Source organism: Puntigrus tetrazona, chromosome 14, assembly GCF_018831695.1.
Source record: "Puntigrus tetrazona isolate hp1 chromosome 14, ASM1883169v1, whole genome shotgun sequence".
Lineage (NCBI taxonomy): Eukaryota > Metazoa > Chordata > Actinopteri > Cypriniformes > Cyprinidae > Puntigrus > Puntigrus tetrazona.
The window spans coordinates 4,307,064-4,328,965 of NC_056712.1; the positions used below are offsets into that span (position 1 = coordinate 4,307,064).

General features: G+C 38.7%; 3 protein-coding genes across 8 annotated transcripts; 2 read left to right on the plus strand and 1 right to left on the minus strand.

Moving 5' to 3' along the window:
* Positions 1–1,343: 1,343 nt before the first annotated feature.
* trim105 (tripartite motif containing 105) lies at positions 1,344–9,803 on the minus strand. Of its 6 annotated transcripts, none has more exons than XM_043257117.1 (8): positions 9,555–9,803; positions 8,437–8,670; positions 8,363–8,397; positions 5,310–5,402; positions 4,989–5,222; positions 4,652–4,671; positions 4,276–4,382; positions 1,344–2,367 (listed from the first exon to the last, which is right to left on the minus strand). In XM_043257117.1, the coding sequence occupies exons 2-8, from the start codon at positions 8,633–8,635 to the stop codon at positions 1,805–1,807; spliced, it is 1,251 nt and encodes a 416-aa protein (XP_043113052.1). In that variant the 5' UTR covers positions 8,636–8,670; positions 9,555–9,803; the 3' UTR covers positions 1,344–1,804. The 6 variants fall into 6 exon arrangements, with proteins under 6 accessions (XP_043113052.1, XP_043113051.1, XP_043113049.1 ...); XM_043257116.1 differs by having other exon boundaries at positions 5,310–5,405; XM_043257114.1 differs by having other exon boundaries at positions 5,310–5,405; positions 8,363–8,664.
* Positions 9,804–10,698: 895 nt separating this feature from the next.
* npy7r (neuropeptide Y receptor Y7) lies at positions 10,699–16,511 on the plus strand. Its single transcript, XM_043257794.1, has 2 exons — positions 10,699–10,914; positions 14,292–16,511. The coding sequence occupies exon 2, from the start codon at positions 14,318–14,320 to the stop codon at positions 15,431–15,433; it is 1,116 nt and encodes a 371-aa protein (XP_043113729.1). The 5' UTR covers positions 10,699–10,914; positions 14,292–14,317; the 3' UTR covers positions 15,434–16,511.
* Positions 16,512–19,187: 2,676 nt separating this feature from the next.
* On the plus strand, positions 19,188–21,879 carry prelid1a (PRELI domain containing 1a). The gene is given in 7 exon segments (XM_043256456.1): positions 19,188–19,345; positions 19,973–20,091; positions 20,242–20,275; positions 20,277–20,468; positions 20,617–20,730; positions 20,936–21,014; positions 21,117–21,879. Coding segments are annotated over 6 exon segments (630 nt in total). The 5' UTR covers positions 19,188–19,345; positions 19,973–20,002; the 3' UTR covers positions 21,239–21,879.
* Positions 21,880–21,902: the final 23 nt, after the last annotated feature.

Here is a 21,902-nt window from a genome sequence, read left to right on the forward strand (position 1 = left end):
TGAGAGCTATAGAAGCACTGATATTTATTATTATTTATTTTTATTAATTATTGGCATTTTCCGGTATGCAGAATGAAAGGCACAGCATTTCCTCTCGCCTTGTTCTCTAGAGTCCAGCTCAAGGACTAGACCTTGAAGTGCCATGATTTCTTCTTCCACATCCTGGGGTCAGGAAACACATTACTCCGCTCTCCCGCTCATCAGAAGGAAATGAGACCGTGTCACTCAGCACCAGGAATTAACAACACTGCCAAGAACTAGATACAAATCAAGAACAAAACGAATGGTTTGCATATATTTGCAAAGTTATGAGCTCTCTGCTCGGACATAGCGTTTTGGAAAATTAGCCGGGTGAACTGTAGAGGCTCAGTTCAAACTCGTTCTTATAACGCCAAATGCTTTCCTTGCACTTTTCCACTGTTGTGGGACACCATTTGCGGACCAATGAAAATTAAACTCTCAGTAACCCAAGATAATGTTGTCAAGTGAGATGCTATATTTTAGCCTGAGCCACTAGTATGTTAAATCTCATGTTAAATTTACCCAAATACCTTGCTATGTTTATTATACAATCATATATGGTCAGAATGTAGAGCACAAACAAGTCCAGCATTAGAAATGAAAGCTTTGTGGGCTGAAGCGGCAACCCTGTGTCAAACACACTGGACAAAGTCAGGAGACTGGAATGTTAATAGGCTGTTTAAATCATGGCTGTTCTGTGTGTTTAAAGGCAACCTGACCCTGTGGAGGAGGGCTGAGCATTGACTCTTATTTCCAGCAGCCAAAACACCCCCAAACCCCAGTCCCAAGGCACCAGTAATGTAGTTTGAGGGCACCCGGACTCTTATTCTGTTTGTGTGACCCCTTGCAGGAGGCAGGAGGAAAGAGGATGTTGATGCACTTGCCTGCTCTGACAGATAATGGCAGCCCCATCCTTGCTGTTTTCTGCATCCGGGATGCCACCCCAGGTGCTCTCCCCCACTGGTATAAACCGACTGCGTTTTGTTTACCCTATAAATTTAAAATTTAGCAGATTGTGGTATACACACTTTTACATGCCATGTAAGTCATATGCATTCGGCAAAACAAAATATCAAAATTACTGTGCCTATAAAACAGAACGGAGTGCTTGTTTTGTCCATTTGACAGGAAGGAAGAGCTAGACATAAATCAAAAACAAAACATCTTCCTGCCCTGCCACTGAGCCTTGACACAATGATGGACAGGGCGAACTAACGCATGCTCACGTCTATTGACTACAGCAAAAACAAACACTGACTACTGATGTAGCAGGAATTAGAAGCACGCTCCATCTTTTAATAATGAAAGTCAAAGCAACCCACTGAAAAGAACAAAGTATTTTAATTAATTTCCAAGTAATATCTATAATTACGTTGCATATCTATAAAGGCAATGATGAAAAGAATATTGTGCGATATTCGTGTAAAAGCGCGCCGTTGTAGTTGCTCGGGATCACATTAAAAACTTTGACTGATTTAAACCATATAGTATTTATTTACAGTTTCTTAAAGGTTTGCAATTAATAAAAAAATTTAAAACAAAGGGTTTGGCAATGTGGCCACTGTCGTCGATTAACATCAGTCATTAACATCTTGTAAAATCTAATCTCATCAGTTAAAAATGATGTGGTCCCTCTGATGAAAAACAAAGAAAATTCACTTTAGTATGTTTGATTAGCGTTAAGAGCACTGCACAGCTTTAATGTATCGATATCAACAAACCTCAGATAAATACAGACTTGTGAACACAGTTACAGGTTACAAGAGCGTCTACGGGCTTTGTCTTACATCTCTGTTGGACACTCGAAGGGGAAGTGGAGGATGCGAATGGCTTGGGCTTTCTGACCACATTCACTAAGGCACGTGCTAAAAAAGGGGAATGCTTTTCCTCTCGGCCCGCTGGAGAAGGAATACAGCAGCGCCATGTTATCTGCATTATAAAAAGATACTTTCCTTTCCTCACAGTCCAGGAAAACCCCAATCCGGCTAGGTGGGGTCATCACAGTCAGCGGCGTCCAGGGTTGCGTGCCAGCCGAGTACTGGCTGCCACTGCGCAGCCGGAGGGCCCAGTACCCATTCTCAGGGCACAGCTTGACCCTGACCTGACGATTCACTGATTCCAGAGCAACACCCAGGTCCCATTTAGGATTTTTACTTACATCCACCTCCCAGTAATGCCTGCCTGACTGGAAGCCTTCTGTAGCTAGAACGTTGACACACTGAAGGAAGCGTTTGGCATCACACGTGTAGCTGGTCATTTTGTCGCTCTCGATGACTTGGGTTTTGTTCCTGGAGAGCTGTAGACTGGGGTGGGCTGTGTCCTCATCAAACATCAATGGTGCTGGGCCTGGAAATGAAAGACTCAATCATAAACGCCATGACTGCAAAAACCCTCGAGAACAGTTCGTATAAAAAACTGATAAAATAGAAAAACTCAATGAAAGGGTGTTTCATTATATTCAGATCTGTTACTGGTTCTTGATTGCCTACAATGTTTTCAACCGATTAATTAAATTTATTTAGTTTTACCTCATAGGCTTGAATGCAACAAAACATACAGCATGATCTCTCTCATCCAAACTGTCAACAATAGTCAATAAAATGTTTTTTTTAACCTAACCAGCACAAGAGCATGACTCAAATCTTCAGATCAGGAAAAAAAAAAAGTTTCAACTATTCAAACTATGAACTCTATGTGAACAAACAAGTATATTCCCAGACAAAGATCAGTGTCAGTCGGAGATAATGTCATGATTTGATCATTTATATTCATTTAATTATGTACTTACCGTTTCATTTTAAGTGTGAAATGAGTGTGAAATTTTATTTTTGCTGGTTAATTTTATAGTCGAGTAGTGTCTGGTGTAGACATGCAAACTGCTTGTCACTGGAACCGTATCACATCACATCTGGTGCATCCCAGACACGAGGTGCGTCCTAAATCACGTACTAGTGACTACCCTATGAGGTTTTTGTAGTGTGTTCACACTGAAAATTCCAAATAGAAAAAGTGCACTTTAAATACCCAGATGTTGCACTTAAATAACCGAAAAAATGAAGTGTGGAATGTTGAACACTTGCTGCAGCTTTAATTACGTCGAGGAGGAGATATCAGATTAATAATGACTATATAATTCATAGCTCCAACTATTTTATGTAAGGAATAAACAAAGACATATCTCTTACTCAAAACTGAGCATCATAGTATATGGGGACATTAAAATTAGCCAATAACCTTTAGTTTGTGTGCTCTGACTGAAAGCCAAAATAAAAATCTGACTTTAATGAAATGAATGCTATGAAGATATGTGTTAAACGGTATGAAACGTAACGGTAACAGTGTTTTATACTAATGTGTAACTTTTAAAACTCAGAGAGACAGACAGGGTAACATCGAGCGACGATAAAATGAAATCAGTAGAAGAGCCGACTGCAGTTTTTTATCATTTCCTGATAAGGGTGTAACCATTCATTTCTATGCAAACGAAAATTTGTGAAGACTGCTAAAACTGACATCCGAATCAAGGTCTAAGATGAGCCCACTGCGCCATTCGACAGATCACTGAATCCTTTGCTGCCCTAAGGGGGGCTATTTGCACTGTTACTATGGCAATAACACCATCTGTTACAGAGGAAAATGAATACCTGAACAATATTTCTACTTCAATACGTCCTACATTGGCTTTGCTCTTTTTAAAACAAATAGCACAAATACCAAAATTAAAGATCATGTAGTGACCACAAATTAATAAAGGGACAGTTTTACTAACCAACGCAAACCGCCTTTTGGCGCTAAAATATTAGTCAGGTTCTGAAGAAGTGCAGTGAAAAACTAGCACTAAAAAGGCGCAGACCCCGTTATTTTGACCTTTTAAATTATTGAATATGTATTTGTAGGAGTTTCCCGTTCAGACACAAAATTTATGAGAGGAGATTATTCAAATTAAATTTAAATTATTAAAATGGCTGCAATTATTGTTGCTATGAGAAGGCACTGCACAGAACAGAGAGGGTGGGTTTTATTTTTCCCCACACATATTAATTTATTTTGAATGCCAGAAGAACACATTATCCGAACATATCGTTAGCCAAGTCATGTTATTTTTAATTTGCTTCAGGAAATAAAAGATGACTTGGAACCCTCAAGGAGTCTATTAAAAAAAAGTTGCGCTCTTTTGGAATTGTGCTCTCGTGCTAATTTTTCCTTGAAAATAGTCTTGAGCGGATAAAGTATTGTAGCAAGGTGACGAATTACCTGGACTCAACTGTTGAAACATTTTTCGCCACATGATGTATTGAAGAGGAGCAATGCGTTTGCTTCTGAAAGTATTCAGGTTGATATTCAGCTCTTCCACAGGTGATCTGGAGTCACAGAGACATCAATGTTTTAATAATAATAGACATTAAATGTTTTGTAGAGATAAAGCATCATTTTGATTATTAATAGCTTACACAGTTTAGCATTATTTATTTGTAAGTAGTTGAATGAAATAGTTACATAACTCCAGTAGTTATTACTATGGTGCCGAAACTTTGCACCAAGAACTGTGAAATTTTAGTGGAACAGACTATTAGGATTATTATCAACTATCTAAATAATTATAATAAATAGCTTTTTAATTGCTACTCACCTGGAATTCAATTCAGGAAGCTGTGTGAGAAGAAAATGGAATAGAAAGGGTTGACTTTAGAACAGAAGCTAGTAAGAACACAGCAAAAGGAAACCATCTGTCTGATAATTAACAGCACATGCTCAAATCACTGTAGAATTGATTTTTTTCTACAGTTCTGCAGTTGTGTGAAATATGTATGAGACTGTGGCTGTAGCTGTACTTTACTAATAACTCATTCTGACACCCAGCACTCTTGGTCCTTGTGTAAATATGACATTCATATTCCAAATATTAGTTCTTTGACAAATGGATGTGCAGCAGCAGCATTACAAATGGAAATAGTCATTATAATTACCTCTACAAGTACAGATTGGTCTGTGCTGCTGACAGTCTGTCGTAGCTTGTTGATGTTCTGCTCTACGTCTCTGATGGCCACCTGTAGGGCCTCCAGATGTCGCTCCAGCCTCTGCAGCATTTCTTCTTGCTCTCTTTTCAAATGCTCTAACATGGCTTCCTCCTCCAACTGCAGGAAGTGATGCAGAGCCTGAAAGTCACTGTGCACTCGCCCCTGCAGCTCAGATCCTATTTTCTGGAGGGTAGGAAAGTGAGAGTTGTGTCATTCTGTTTTTCAGGAAGTGGTCACATGGTGATCTTTCTCTTTTGAAGTTACACCCACTTTTATTTTCTCCATCTTATCTTTGTCCTCACGGATCATAGTGGCATAGGCCTCTTTCGTGGAGAACTGTGATTCTAGACGGTCCTTTAATTGCTTCTGAAAAAGAGAAATGAGTAAACAGACACAGCATCGAAGACGAATCAAAGCAGTAGATTCATGATTGCCTTAGTCAGCACAGTCCATTTACTGACAGAAGACTAGTTCTTTCCAAAATCGCATTTTAACTTTCTACAAGCAACTCCTGGGAGTCAGCATCTACAGTGTCAACAATAAAAATGAACATTAAAAATGTAAAGGGGAGTTGCAAAACCAGCATGTTAGAGTATAGAAATGTCCTAGAATTGTTCCTTTTATCTGAAGAACACAGTTTATGAAAGTTTAATTATTAAGTAACCGTATGGACATCTGAAAAACCAAAACTCTACAATGATTGTGTGATGATCAGAGACACTGTAATGTGCAGTGAAGTGGAGAAATTCCATTAAATCACATGCTCATGCGATACAACTGGGTTGTTGCAACTTCAATTATTGTCCAATGTACTGAATCATGGCGTTCATGTACAGTTTTATACAAACGTTTGGGTACCCCTCCATGGCTCTATAGTAATGTGCTCTTTCTCTACAAAAAAGATTGTAGTGATATTCCTTTTTTTTAGAGAAGGCTGGATAATGTGATGTTTTTCAGACAGAAATTCTCAACGTAGAAGTACCGTGTTGTCTAAAATAACATTTAAAGTGAAAAACAGGCTGTGCAAAAGTCTGGCCACCCCCTCATTGGTGTGGATTTGGATACATGTAGTAATACTTACTACTAATTGATTGCAATGGAAAGGAAAAAAGAAATGAAAATAGATATGGTTGGTATGATTGGTAGTTGTGCTTTTTCTTCATTTCTATTCAAAGGTGGCTGTCACAAATAGACGTAGAGGATTCAAGTGCAGTATAACAAACAGAGTTTATTAATAAAGAATATAATGCAAGGCATCAGGAAGTAAATAGACTCCAAAGGGAATCCACAAGGCACCAAATCTCAGAGTCCAGCCGGAGAAACAGGGCCAGAACCAGACAACGGAAAAGGCGATCAAGAGTGAGATGGACTGGAAAAAACACAGGAGGAACTGACAAAGACAAGACCAAACGCACACAATAAATAGCGAGTGTGAACGAGCCACAGCTAATTTCAATCAGCTCGCCCATGCTCTTGCTGCTGACAATGTCATTGAACATCATTCTACAGTTCAGTGAACTTTGCACAAGGAACAGCTCAATGAAAGGGTTAATGTGGAGTCATTTAAGGTATGCAAAGGCTCATCTGGACAAGCCAGAATTGATTTGGAGTAATGTCCACTGGACAGATGAAGTCAAGACTGAGATATCTGGTCATAACCAGTGGCGCTTTGCATGGCGGAAAAAGACCACGGCATTCCAGGAGAAGAACCTGCTCCCTACTGAGAAATTTGGTGGAGGGGGGTTGTCCATCATGCTGTGGGGCTGTGTAGCAAGCACATACACTGGAAACCTTCTTAAAGTTAAAGTTCATGGAGATTCTCCAGAACAATGTTCAAGACCACATCAAGACGTTGACGTTATGCCGGGGTTGGTTGTTTCAGCAGAACAATGACCTAAAGCATTGTTCCAAACCTACCAAGGAAAACAATGTTCTAGAATGGCCATCCCAGTTCCCAAACTTAAACACTGAAAATGTATGGACTGATTCGAAAAGGGTTGTCCACGCTCGCCAGCCATCAAACCTTACTGAACTGGAGAAATTTTGCAAAGAGTGGTCCAAAATTCCTGCAAGCACAATTCAAGGATTTATCACTGGCTATAAGAAGCGTTATTTTAGAAAAAGGTGGCCTGTCTGTTTCTCGTATGATTTACATTGCATTGTATCTGTTGATTAAATAAATGTTATTTCAGAACTGAAATGCTGCTATTCATAAGCTATCCAAGTTGCTTCTTCAAAAACCCAGCAGATTATATATATATTTAAATTATGCTCATTTTCAGGGGTGCCCAAACTTTTACATAAAACTGTATATTATGAGGTCACTGGTGATATTGAGTAAAGTATATAGAAAGTTAAGAGTAAAATCAAGTGAACAAAACATGTTAGCAGGTAAACCTACCATAACTGAACTTCACTTTTCATCAAAACAGTTTTACTTCTAACTGAATTTTAGTAGACCTGTAATTTTAAGGTTATTTTTAAGATTCTGTGATATAACAATTTCTATTATGAGATTAATAAATTACACTTCAGTGAAATAAAGTATATCTAAACGTTAAAAGTGTTTTTACCATTAACCGGTAATATTTTTTAAATATAGTTTTCTCTTTATTGTTAGTTAGCACATGCTTGATAAAACCTAATAATCACAGTAGCAATGAAGAACTAATCAAATATTTATCGGACAGAAACTGAGTACTCTGTGTTTTGTCACAAATTGGCACAAATTGGCTCAGCACTGCCGTACATTTAATTCAGACTAATGGCATGTACACACAAAGAAGACCTGTAGTTGTCCTCTTCATGACTATGTGGGCGGTGGACCAGATTGTATGCTGACAGAATACCTAAACTCCACAAACGTCATAACTGGCTGTGCTGTAAAATATAAACAATCAATGAAGAAGTGAACTCATGTTAATGTTATAAGTAAACCAAATAGTTTCTGAAATGCCGTATAATGAACTTATATATTATAAAGAAACACAATTATTGGAAGGAATTTGCAATAAAAACAAGAACCAATATCAGATGAAACAAACATTTGTGGCGTGTTGGAAATTTTCGAGTCACATGACTAAGGCTTGTGATGTTTTAAACAATAAAATCATGATGATTTACAGACCTTTGTATCTCAAAAATGAGGAAGGACATTTTCAAGAAACATTTAATGAAAAACAGAACCTGTTATTTAATGCTGACATTGCCTGCATTACTTCTTATAAAATAAACAGTTGAAATTGCAAGACAGATAGTCATGCTGGTCACAAAACACTAAGCTACAGACTTGCCTTTTCTGACTGTGAAAAAAGACAACTCACCTCCAGATACTTGACAGACGCAGATGTGTAGCTGGCCCTGACCTTCTCCACAAGGCCAGCTACTAAGTAGTTGGTCTGAAAGCATTTGTTGGGAAACTCTTGTCTGCACTGAGGACAGGACACGGGACCCCTAACCGTCTTCCAGTATGAAACAATGCATCTTCTGCAGAAGTGATGCATGCAGCCCAGCATCACAGGGTCTTTGAAGAGCTCAAAGCAGATGGCACATGTCAGATCTTCTCTGAGACTCATCTTATTCTTGCCGGTCGCCATACGGAGCGGATTTACTGTTTGTTTCACTTCTGCTTCTGACACAGTTCATGTAATAATGAAAATGAAAAGTGATCACCTGTTCTCATATATACTACTCAGTACTTTAAATGTCCTAGAGGTGAGACAGCTTTGCATTTTAAAGATAAAAAAGAATCTCTCTCTCTCTCTCTCTCTCTCTCTCTCTCTACATACATACATACATACATACACACACACACACACACACACACACACACACACACACACACACACACACATATATATATATATATATATATATATATATATATATATATATATATATAGCCTTATATATATACACACATATATATATAGTGATATTGTACATATATATATATATATAAGGAACTATATATATATATATATATATAACCTTCTATATACAGTGATATTGTAGGCTAAAGTCATACAGAGGCAAGTCATAAGTCATAAGGCACACCCGAAGTCTAATAACCTTTGGGTAATGTTTGACGACAGTCAGCAGTTTTACTGTAATAACTGCCGTATACAGGAAGAAACTTAATATGAACTTAATATAAAGTTATTTTAGTGATTCCTTGTTGTTGTTGTATTCCGTGCTAGTTCATTTGCTTCCGAATCAAAACAATGCATTTATGTAACGATTCATCGATATTTTCAGCTGCCTTTCACAATGGCTAATAAACGTAAACTGTTTCATTTTATACTATCAAAATCTATTTCAGTAAAGCATATTTACAAACGTAACACTGTCTTAACAAGGTTAAAGCGTCAGAATTTGTAGTTAAGCTAGCAGAAAGCAGCAGCGGGGTATACGTAAACATTAGCTTGGGAGTTAGCTACACACGGCTAAACACAGCAACACGAATAACACCGAAAACAGACAGAAGTCATTTAATAAATCATCGATATAACTTACCCTTTCTGTTTTGTTTGGTTTTCCGTGGAGACTCTCTGTATTCCTGTCAGTCCACACTGTGAGATCTTCAGCGTGTGAATACTGCTTTCGGTTTACTTTTCTAGGACTCTTCTTCAGCTCAGTGCGTTCCTTTTAAACACATGATGGAACAGAAACAAATAATTAACAGACACAGACGCTGATAAATGTCCATCTGTTGGGGCAAAGTTGCATGTTTTGTGAATTCAGCTAATAATACTTGATACATAAAAGTGTTTCCTTTCACTACCGCTTTATTTTCACAATGCAACTTTTAATGGAAACTCAATGGACCCCATTATTGCCAAGATCTGCCAATAATAACACAAAAAAAGTTTTTTTTTTTTTTTTTAAATCAATATTGCCATATTTATATTTATAGCTTTTAGATAAAAAAAATACAGCAAAAAGCATACCAAATAGATTTTACTACGGTTTTATATGAAAGCTTGAACCTAGTAGTTTTCTTAAGGGCAAGGTGTATCCATACAGGGTAAGGTGTTACATTTTTGTTATCTTTCACAAAAGTAAAAAGTACGACAGCTATACTCACTCTTTTATGCTTAATTAGCAAAATAGAGATAAATGAACATTCCGCGTGTGCCATTAAAACCTTATGGCCTGTCCGTGCCATTTCATATCAGTAAATGTACATCACTGTAACAGCTGTAACACATCTGGGTGCATGGTTTTTTTTAGCAGCGTCTCAGGTGTGACTGAGATCTCCACACACAGGTCAGAACCTCTGCAGAAGCAAGCACCTGGCTCGCTCACCCACATTTACACACAAATTCCCGCGCAGATACTGGGACAAAGACTGCATGCTTCAGTGGTACTCCAAACACTAGAAATCACTGTATGCTATCGGTTTGAAAGTTTCAGTTATTCTTGAGTAGGATTGATAAAACGCCCTAAAAGGGGCCAGGGGGGTGTTATAATTAGCACTCTGGGTGATATTCATTACTGAAACACAGCTACGCCTGTCATCCCAATTCAACTGTCAGACAATGTTCCACGGGTCTTAATGCATATATCATGACACATCAAAATCTCATTTGATTTGATCGGTGTATAGAAGAGCGTCACATCGCATGGACAGATCCTTCCACTAGAGCGGTTCCTACCACAGCCTGTTCGTGCACCTAAAGTTCACTCGCCCGCAGCTGGTGGGTTGCTTTGAAAAAAGCACCATGGATGTGCATGTAGTACGCTATGCTTGTGTGTTGTTTCCGAGACTGAAGCTGGTCCTGAGGGGGACAGTAGCGTGAAGCTGTCGCGCGAACTTTACCGCGCGTGCCGCGCTATCATCCGGTTATTACAGGGCTGATGTCTGACATATAAGGTGAGTGCATTGTTCGCTGTTTTAGGTCTTCTGTAATGGGCTATTCAGTAGGATGGAGAAATGTGTGTTTTCAGTGAAATACGGCACGTGGCGGGTGTCTGTAAAAAGGCTGTGCGCGTCAGGATATTAATTCTAATTTGCTCTTACGAATTAAGACGCAATGAATTTCTTTGAAATTCACGAAACAGCTTTATGTGCGCTTTTCAATAACACATTCCATTTTTAGTGTGAATTACCACTAACATGTGAGATATTGCGAGCAGTATAATGATATTAATATCCAGGCATGAAATGCCACCTAAATAATGCATACTTGGTTTCTATATGTTTTGTGTAAGAAAATAGCATACATTTTTTTTTACCTCAAGGCGATCAAAATATAGCCATCAGTATAAAGTATACTCTATGTAAACAAATTCACATTTGTATTTATTACATATTTAATGAAACTATATATATATATATATATATATATATATATATATATATATATATATATATATATATATATATATATATATATTTACTTTTTTATATTTTCATGTTCAATGAAATCTTAAAAGCCTAATATAATATTTAATATATTAATATAACTGTAATTAAAATAAAATGCACCTCTGTTAGCCTAAATGCATTACATTTTTTGCAACGCTGCGTGGCATTATATGTTTTGCTTTTGGCTGTGTTAACTTATCAGACATGATCTAGAGATATGAAAGGATGTCTAATGTATTTTGAATGATCAGAGAACAGGCATCGTTCTTTGCAGTGCATTTCAATAAATTTCTCTTCCTGTCATTCCAATTCAACATCCTGTGGGACGCGGCCAATTCACTTCGAACTCCAACGAGCTGAAAGGGAGCCAGTTCCTGAATTCAGAATTTTGTCAACTTTTTTGCCTTTGATTGTTGAGATCTGTTATGTGTTTATAAAACCCCAGCGTAACAGATCTTATGCATTATCGGCGTGTCATTTTTATTATTTATGTTACGTATAGCTCCTCCAGTGTTGTTTTTATAGTTGCAGCAATGCAATCATAAAGCATTTGATTACATCAGCTGGACGAGTACCTGGCGCACTAAGAGCGGTCCTCGTGATGAGTTAGCACGTCATTAATGGGGCTTCCAAGAGTTGTTGATGGTGAGGACGAGCATCCCCTGCAGAATATCATAATGACAGTAAACCTGAATCATGGGAGACAATCGACAGACCCTATAGCCTTTTATTTGTTTTGATTCCTGTTTACACACACACACACACACACACACACACACACACACACACACACACACACACACACACACAAACCGGCAGCAAGAGAACAGTCTATAGAAAAAGTAGTGGAAATTTTGGCTTGAAGAGCGATGGCTGAATTTTTCCATTGTTTTTTTATCTCAGAATGCAGTTTTCCAACTTGATATTCATTAAGGTAAAACTTTGTCTAATCACAGAAAGCCTTCTGAAAAGAGTTAATACAAATGCAGAGAGATAACATCGTTCCCGTTTCTGGTCTTGATCTGTTAGAAATAAGTGAATGTACGGTCATATTCAGCACATAGTCGATGACTTGTCCAAATGAATGAACACTGAAAGGAAAGGCCATGTGTCTTAAGGGATATGACCTTTTGATGAATAGCGTCTTGCTTGTGTCTCTGGAGGACAAACTCTAAAAAAAAATGTTCAGGACGTGAACAGAAATAATAAAAGCACACCCTACTGTAAATTCACAATGTCTTCTCTTGTCACTTGAAGTCGACATGAAATTAAGATTGACCTTGTTTTCATGTTTTGTAATATTAATCAATAGCCACGCAACCGTTCAGGCTATATTTTAGCCGTGGTTTTGCATTTGTTACATTGACTTTAAAGCCTGGTAGCAAATTGGTTATATTATAAAGCCAAGCAGAAAAAGACATTTATTTTTATGGCCAAAAACCCTTTTGGACGCACATTCAAAGCTCTTAGCTGCTTGTAGATAGCTCCGTAAAAAATGGAGGCAATACTTTTTGTAAGGAACGATAGAAATACACCCATCAGCTAAAAACAATGTTACAACCTAGTTTGCTTTTTTTAATTCAATGCACCCTGAAAGATTGAGTGTCCTGCAAAAACTGTGTCATCTTTGGAGGAGAGAAGACCACATTAGAGCAGTGTTTTTGTTTTCAATTTCTAAATGACCTAAGATACCAAAGTCTTTATTGGCAATTTTCCTTTTCCCTTGAGCAAAAAGCTGTCCATACAGTTTGTGTCATATAATCAGCTTAAATGACAATAGGCACTTCTAAATGTGCTCATGAGCTCAAATCGTTCTTAGAAATAAAGCACCGAATTGTCTTGCTTTGAGCAGCCTGTAAATTGGATTTTAATGAAGCTCGATCCGTCTCTTATGAGCAGGAAAGGGCCTCGTTAACCTTTTTGTAATTAAATATGGTCAAATATTCTGCTAGCAAAATCGTGATGATAGCCAAGCATTAAATGGATATTATATTAGTCGTTTTTCAATAATAGCTTTAATTGAACGTGATGAAAAGAAATAAAATCATATAAAAACAAATATGGCTGTTTAAAATGTCCAATACAAGCTCATTTTTCAGCCTAATGATGTCAGGCTCTCAGTTATATGCCTTGCAGTGCTGTTATGATATATTATGATTTACCTTCTTCAGTAGATGCGTATGCTACATATTTCATCAGGTGTGCATGTCTCATCCAGAGCATGCATCGCTCACTTCTACTCCAACTGAGCATACAAAAAGAAAAGAAGTCATCATTTAGCTTCCATGCTGAGAAAGAGATCTCTGGCGTACATTTATAATTGAACGTGTGCAACGAAATGTGAATCACCGAAAGGAATAACAGCTGCCATATATGTACCAAGATGTAATGACAAAAAAACACGCTACTCATATACTGACTAAACATCACCTTCGCACATGTTGCTTAAAATTGGTTATAATGATAAGGCTATTAAGACTACTTCCAACGCCCACCATTGTCTGGTTGACCTGTGCAAAATAAAATAAAAAATAAAAAAAAACATATGGCAACAAAAGCAGTGCTGTAGATTTTGGCTAACATGCTGTAAAGGCAGTAACATTTGATGTGTTGTCAAGTGTACTAAATAATACATTATCTTGTATTATTTGCAGTAAGCACACATATCTTCTAGTGCTAATTCCACTTAGCGCATAGAATTTACTGCTAATTTCATATGCCAAATATTGTGCATTTTCTTATGGTATTGTAATTTTATTACATCTTTAATTCAGAAATCAAACACAGATTTTTTATAGAAGTGGTACAGTCAATTCATGAAATATTTTTGAATAAATCAAAACTGCCATTGGCAACTGTTTGTACTTTTGTCTGTTTGACAGGTTGATGTCGTACCCCCTCGGTTAAAATGGGCCCGTCAGATCTAGCCAATGGAACCGAGGACACTGTCTACGATGGAAGTCCGGAGGCCAGCCTGGGAAATGACAGCGTGAACACTTACAAACCAGTTTTTGTGGATGACATCACCAAACACCTGAGTGTCCAAATATCTCTAATCTTTGCATACTCGCTTATAATCCTGCTAGGACTTGTGGGTAACACCCTGGTGATTTACATGATCATTCTGTACAGAAACATGCGCACAGTCACAAACTATTTCATTGCTAATCTGGCTTTGGCTGACCTGATGGTGGACACGGTGTGTTTGCCCTTCACGCTGGTTTACACGTTGTTGGATGAATGGAAATTTGGAGCAGTGATGTGCCATATGGTGCCTTACAGCCAAGCTCTCAGTGTCCATGTGTCCATTCTCACCCTAACGGTCATTGCTCTAGAGCGCTACAGGTGTATCGTCTTCCACCTTGGCCAGCGTCTCAATAGGTGCACCAGTTTCATCATTATCGGCCTGACCTGGGCATTTGCTGCCATATTGGCTGGCCCGCTGGCTATCTTCCGAGAGTATCGCCAGGAGGAAATCCCGTACATTGACTTGCGGATCGCAGTTTGCTCCGAGAAATGGCCCAACGGCACCAACCGGGACGCCGTCATCTACAGTTTATCGATGCTTCTCCTGCAGTATGTTGTCCCTTTGGCGATTATCAGCTATGCTTATGTGTGCATCTGGATCAAACTGAAGAACCACGTCAGCCCTTCAAACCGCAGCGATGGCATCGGCCGACGGAAGAAGACTACAAAGATGCTGGCGCTGGTGGTCGTGGTCTTCGCTGTTTGCTGGCTTCCCTTCCACATGTTTCAGCTGGCTAGTGATCTCGACTTGATCCTCAAGTTCAAAGAATACAAACTCATTTATACTCTGTTTCACATTGTGGCAATGTGCTCAACATTTGTTAACCCATTGCTATATGGCTGGATGAACCAGAACTACAGGAATGGCTTTCTCATGTTCTTCCGCTGTGAGCACAAGCCAGACACCATCTACCCTGATGGGTCCTTCAGGACTCGATCTTTGAGGGGGATGATTGTGAATGGCTACAATGATGGTCAGCCCGTAACTGCTGTTTAATCATGAAGACGGAGTCTTCCTCTGTCTGCAGGAGCCTGCTTAATGCACGTTATGTACAGTGCAGGTACGATGGAGCTGAAGTCTCATTGGGGTAAAATAATAAGATAATAATTGGGTTAGGATAATAAATACGGTAGATAACTGACTTTTTACTTTGATGACATGGTTGGGTAGTCACCATATTTATAAAGAAACCATGGAATAAAAAAATATATATTTATTGTTACTGCTGAAAACTATATTAGATCATTATGAGGATCTTCTTCAAGAACCCCAATTAATTTAACTTAAACTAGCATTACATATACTGTATAGCGAAAAGCAGATTTTCCTCATGGTGTGCCTTTAGGTCTGCATGGACACAAGTGGTGTCTATTAATCGTCGGCCTTGTGTAAAACTCTTATTGATAATGTTAGGAGATAGCCTGGATGATGCTGATAGACTTTCAGCTCTGGAAACATTTTATCACCTAAGCTGAAAATGGCATGTGACTGATCACTCTTATAGGATTTGGAGAAAACTACTTATTAGCTTTCCCATACAGCTTTATGGCTTTTGCACGGCTGGAGCAGGACCTACTGGAAGGACATGATTTAAAATCTGCCATCGTTGCTCATGGGGCCACAGAATTTTTCAATCAACTAAGCCATAAATATCATGTGACTGAAGTGAAGTCAAGTCACCTATATCGATATAATGCTTTATACAATACAGTTTGTCAAAGCGGCTTTAGGAAAACAGTTCATTTTCCAGTTAAAGCACTTCATTTTTCGTTTGAAGCCAGTTCGTAGTTGATTCAGTGATGTCATTGTCCAGCTCAGTTTAGTTCAAATCGCTCAGGGGCCATATGAAACGGTCTCATAACAGCTCTGATTGAAGTGCGTAAACAATTGCATACACTTCACCAATGACTATTTTGAGCTGTTACATAAAGTCCATTTCACGCTTTAAGAGCCCTTAAAAACAGTATCTTGCACTGGTAAAATATTGGTGAAAATGTTATTTTTGTGTGTCATCAGAATACACACGTCAAGCAAATGTGAAATTGCCATTGCTTTGTAGAAATCTGGTGCCAAAGCTATGTGGCCGACCTTGATCATAGTTAAAAATATGTTCATATATTGCATTCTGGGAAACAATATCCAAATGTTCAGGTTGTATTTTGCACATTTTGGCAGATGTAGTTCTGGGTGTTAATGTACAAGCATACGGGAAATTTGCATAATATACATATACATAGGGTGTGTCTTAATCAGATCTATTGCTCCCAAGCTCGTAAATCAATATATCATGCACTCAGGCACTGCCTGCATATTGATAGTGATACTCAATTTACAGCTTCATGACTACGTACAATGTCACCGTACATTAGCGTAGAGCGTCACATTTTACATGCATGTTATTTCAAAATTTCAGCTAATATCATGAAGGTTAACAATATGTGTTCACTACAAGTCTAGTGATGTGTTTATGCTGAAATGTACTAAAAAATCTTTTCCACTCTTATATTGAATGTTCCTATTTTTAGTTGATGGTGCATTTTATGTCTCAAGCTTCATAATTTCCAGAAAGGGAGCACAGTGAGCATGATGTTTTTTACATGCGTAGTTTTTTTAGGGAAGAGTGCATTGAACTATAGGGAGCTGATAGAGACACACCAATACTATACACTTTCGAACATAACCATACTATGTTTTGAAACACACTTCTAGCATTGATATGCAAGAAATGAACGGTTCATCTCACGAATGTCTTTGTTATTGAGTTATATTAACAGTTTGGTTGTGAATTTAAATATTCAAGTATGTTGTATGACTTGGATGAGTTCTGTTTTGTGATTTGTCAAAGATGAAAATGTCTTGCACGTACGGTTTTGTGTAAATTTGCATCAAGTAAATCAATTGCTTTATGCCACGTATTGTATTTATACTGTATGATGTGAAGGTTGTCATGTACTTTGTATGCGAAGAATTAATGTAATTGATGTAATTGATGCTGTGGCGGCAGTGGGACGAAATAAAGGATGTCATTGAATATGACGTTTTTACACATGTATGAGAAAACTAAAAATGCGGTGGAGGGAGGCGTGAAGGAGGACAATAAAGCTATATCTTAAAGCTATATGTTTTTTTGGTCGCTGCCTTCTTATCAAATCTAAAAATCTTTAGTGAAAGACAAAACCATGGCAACACAACATATATCAAAAAAGATTTGAAATAATCTGCGTCACACCAGCGTTTGACTGAAGTGATCATGAAAACAAAACAATATATCCACATTGCAGCTGCTGCATTATTCATTTTTTGCTATAAAACTCAGTGTTTTTCATGCTGTAATCACTTATTTATTCTGCGTGCCGCACAAGGTGCACAAGGGGGAGAAACCTCAGAGAATATAATAATCCGTGGCACAAACCTCTTGTTCCACATTCAGTAAGCTATATGAATAAAACAGATACCAGACAACGGTTCCTAGTGTGTTTATAAAAATACATTTGTCTTGTTTTATTGGAAATTGGCTATTGCCATGGCTATTTAAAAAAGCCATTTCTCCTCAAGAGTCAATTGAAATCTAAACAGCACAATTTGTTCTAAAAACAGTAATAAACAAATCCTGTGTGCAAATTGGAGTTTGCTAGTGTCTACTAGCATAGAATAAATCTAACCAGTTTCTGCCCTCTGTTGGACAAAAGGCATTTTCCAGAAGAGTATAGTGTTAAAACGAGCAAAAAAAAGCATCAGTTCTTCTTTTGAATCACCCTGATGGAACACAAACAAATGATTAAACGGAGGAAATTATACGTTATATAACATATTCATGCACTGGGTAGAATACTTCTCAGCAATGGGTAAAGTATGGACAGAATTGGGCTGTTTTGACCCAACGACCAAATTGCTGGTTCTGTCCATATGTTCATACATAAAAAAAAGCTTCTATTGCAAAACAATCATCATTTTACTGTAACATTCATTGTGTTTCACGGTTTTACACTCCTGCGAAGACTACGGTGACCCTGGACATCAAAACAAGTCATAAGTGTACATTTTTCAAAATTGAGATTGATGCCTCATCTGCATACATTAAAAAAACCCCTTCTATTGCAAAACAACCTGCTGACGCATAGATCGATCGACATTTTACTGTAACATTTATTGTGTTTTACACTCCTGCGAAGACTATGGTGACCCTGGACAACAAAACAAGTCATAAGTTTCAATTTTTCGAAATTGAGATTGACGCCTCATCTTAAAGCTGAATAAATAAGCTTTCGATTGATACATTTTGTGCCGTTTTTAATACATTTACGCTAGGAAATTTACTAAATATTTCCATGAAACATGATCTTTACTTAATATGCTAATGATTGGGGGGGATAAAATCACTCATTTTATACAATGCATTTTTGGCTACAAACATACCCCATTGCTTTCTTCTTTGATAACTTTACTTAGCGGCGCAGCTCCCTCTGTTGGGAAAAATAAGTGCTGCACGAGTGCTCTGGTAATCAGGCGTGTTTGCAGCGCGTTTGTGGACTGCTTGAACGTGCTTCAAAAATGGGACCTTTTCAAAGACAGATCGCGCGCAGGACGCTGAAAACGATCACCCAGACAGAACGTGCTTAAGTGTTTTTTCCCACAAAATGCGTGATCTTAACGTATGCATTTAGATTAGAATTCACATTAAATGTATGTAATAATATATTAATAATATTATGGTTAGGGTACGCCAACGTACACGTGAATCAGCTTTACGGCGAGGTGGCGCGCAGGGTCTTCCGGAAGTGGCGTAAGTGACCATGACCTTCCTCTCTTTAGTCACGTACAGTCATGTAGACCAGACGCACGGATGGTCGCGAAATGTAGGAATAGAGAAAATTACCTCGCAAAGCGCCCCGTGGTGTGTTTACGCTGGTGAGTCCTCATTCGCATTCATGTCAATGGTTGTTTTCGTTCATTCATTCAAAGAAGAGAGTAGACATGCGCTAGCCGCGAGCTAAAGTTAGCAGATGTGCGTGACATTCATTCAGCTGTTCAGGTTAAGCTGAAGTTAAAGGTGAAAGCCATATTTTATAACGCAGTGTTTCATTTTTACTGCTTGTGACCGCTACTGTTTCTAAAACGTGAAAAATTAAGTTATCATCTGATGTCGGCCGTATGTAGCTGTTTAGGATTTTTGGGCACCATTTTGTTAAAAACCAGCTTTTTGCCATCATAAAATCCAGTCAGATGTCTATATCGGGCATCATAGTATCAACACATAAGCTTGTCTTCATGGCTGAGGTGAACGTTATGGTCTCAACAAAGACGAAGCATTTTTTTGACTGTCGTAGTATTAAAAAACTGCAAGTTTTTGGGCACGACTAGCATATTCCAGGTCAGCTGACATGTTCAGGTATGCAGCTCGTGCTTCTTATCCGTCATTAATTGACATCTTTTTCATTATCACAAGTAAGGCTTTCCTCGTGTCTGTCTTCGAGATGTTATTTAGCTTGTATACTTCGGCCATCAAGTAGTTCTTGTTTTTGTGCTTCGTTGCAGTTTTTAGCACAGGCAGGTTGAGAGGGAACAATGAAGTATTTCAGCTGTGCGGGCTTTCTGAAGAGCTCGTGGGACCAAGTGTTTTTGGCTTTCTGGCAGAGATACCCCAACCCCTACAGGTACTGCAAATATGTACATCTGTCATCTTAGGAGATACACTCCTACAGCTCCAGCAGTATACGTAATTGTTGTAAATGTGTTTATGTTCTTATTTAGTTCTATAACCGCTATTTAATTTTTTATATCACTTCTGTATTTGTATTCCTCAGTAATCATGTTTTAACCGAAGACATCATATTTCGGGGAAGTCACTCCGGACAACTGTCTGATTTCCAGACGTCTCTTGACCAAAACAGGCAGAGCTCCTCGCTGGGCAGAGAAGTTTCTGCCTGCTCACATGGCACAGAAGGCTTACATCATTGAGGACTCGGTAGTGGATCCTCAGGGCAGGACCATGACCACTCTCACCTGGAACATCAGCCACGCGCGTGTGATGGTGGGCTGCCACCACAATGTTTAGATTTGTCATTATTTTACATCTGTAATATAGTTTAATTAGAATGCTTTCCTGAACTGGCTGTGATTAATCATCAACTGGCCTGACTGGACATGAGGTTAACTATGTGTTTGTTTTCTGTGTGTAGAGTATTGAAGAGCGTTGCGTGTACAGAGTGAACCCTGACAACAACGGCTGGACTGAGATCAAGAGAGAGGCCTGGATTTCTTCCAACCTGTACGGTCTCTCCAGAGCTATTCAGGTCAGCCTAAACAGCACGTGCTTGTGTTGATCTCAAAGAAAGTTTTATTACAGTAGCGTGCGTGTGATCTGCAGCCTGGATCGTTATGTTGATTCAGAAGATCCTGTAGGGTGTTTATAGCTAGCAGCTGTTAAATTACCTCACTGGAACTTCCACAACGCTTGGTAGCAAGGAGCGTTTTTCAAAGCACTTTTTCCTTTTTCAGGAATTCGGTCTCGCCCGGTTTAAGAGCAACGTTACGAAGACTATGAAAGGCTTCGAGTACGTCCTGGCTAAGATGCAAGGTAAGGTGCCAGCTAGAGTTCAAGCATGCAGTAGCAGCTTAATGGTTTAATTAGCTTTGTTGTAAACATGGTCGACTTAAGCTGGATCTCATTACTGCTCAGGTGAAATGCCCGCACGCACTCTGGCAGAAACCGCAACTGTGAAGGCACGTGAGACCGCACTCGCCGCCAAGGAGAAGGCGAAAGATTTAGCCTCTCAAGCTCAAAAGAAGCAGTATGTCTGATGCCGGGAGGTGGCGCAGTGTCCGGACTCTCCCAGCACTCCAGGAAAGGGCCGTGCCGTTCCGTCACACAGGGCACAGACGTGGACGCGACATGCCTTTAGCCAGGAGCTGAGATGAACAAATCATGCCCGTCTGGCATTTAGCGAGCCCCTGTACTCTTCGACTGAAATTCTCCAGTAAACTTGAATACAGCAACATCCTCCGCCTGCTCTTGATTTTACATTAATTGTATTTTTTTGATTGCTAAATTAATTTTTTTAATTTCTCCGATTTTATTGACGTATTTAAAATGTGGCCTCTCTGAATCTTTCTATTCAGACTTGCTGAGGTCTATAATCTGCCTTGTTAAGCAATGTTGTTTTGTTTCTTTGAAGTTTTGCATTGATGGGTTGACCGTTGCAGCAGTCATTGCCGGCGTGATGTGTAGAGTTCTGCAGAGGAGTATGGTCTTTGGCATGCGAGAGCGTGTCCCAGAAAGGTTTGCAGCGAACGGGCGGTGATGACAACTTTTACACTTGTAACTGAACAATGTCAGATGTTGAATGTCTGAAAGAACTCAATGCATTTGTTTAATGAGAAAAGACTGTTTTATAGCTCTTAATTGTTTGATCAAGTATTACCAATAAATATTTTCTATTTGACTTTGTTCTCATTTTTTTCCCAC

Coding starts and splice junctions, on each gene's coding strand:
- npy7r (XM_043257794.1), top strand. CDS start 14,318: ATGGGCCCGTCAGATCTAGCCAATGGAACCGAGGACACTGTCTACGAT.
- trim105 (XM_043257114.1), bottom strand. CDS start 8,635: ATGGCGACCGGCAAGAATAAGATGAGTCTCAGAGAAGATCTGACATGT. Junction 5,406..8,362: donor CGTCTGTCAAGTATCTGGAG/GTGAGTTGTCTT, acceptor TCTCTTTTTCAG/AAGCAATTAAAGGACCGTCT. Junction 2,368..4,275: donor GTTTCAACAGTTGAGTCCAG/GTAATTCGTCAC, acceptor TTTCATTTCCAG/GCCCAGCACCATTGATGTTT.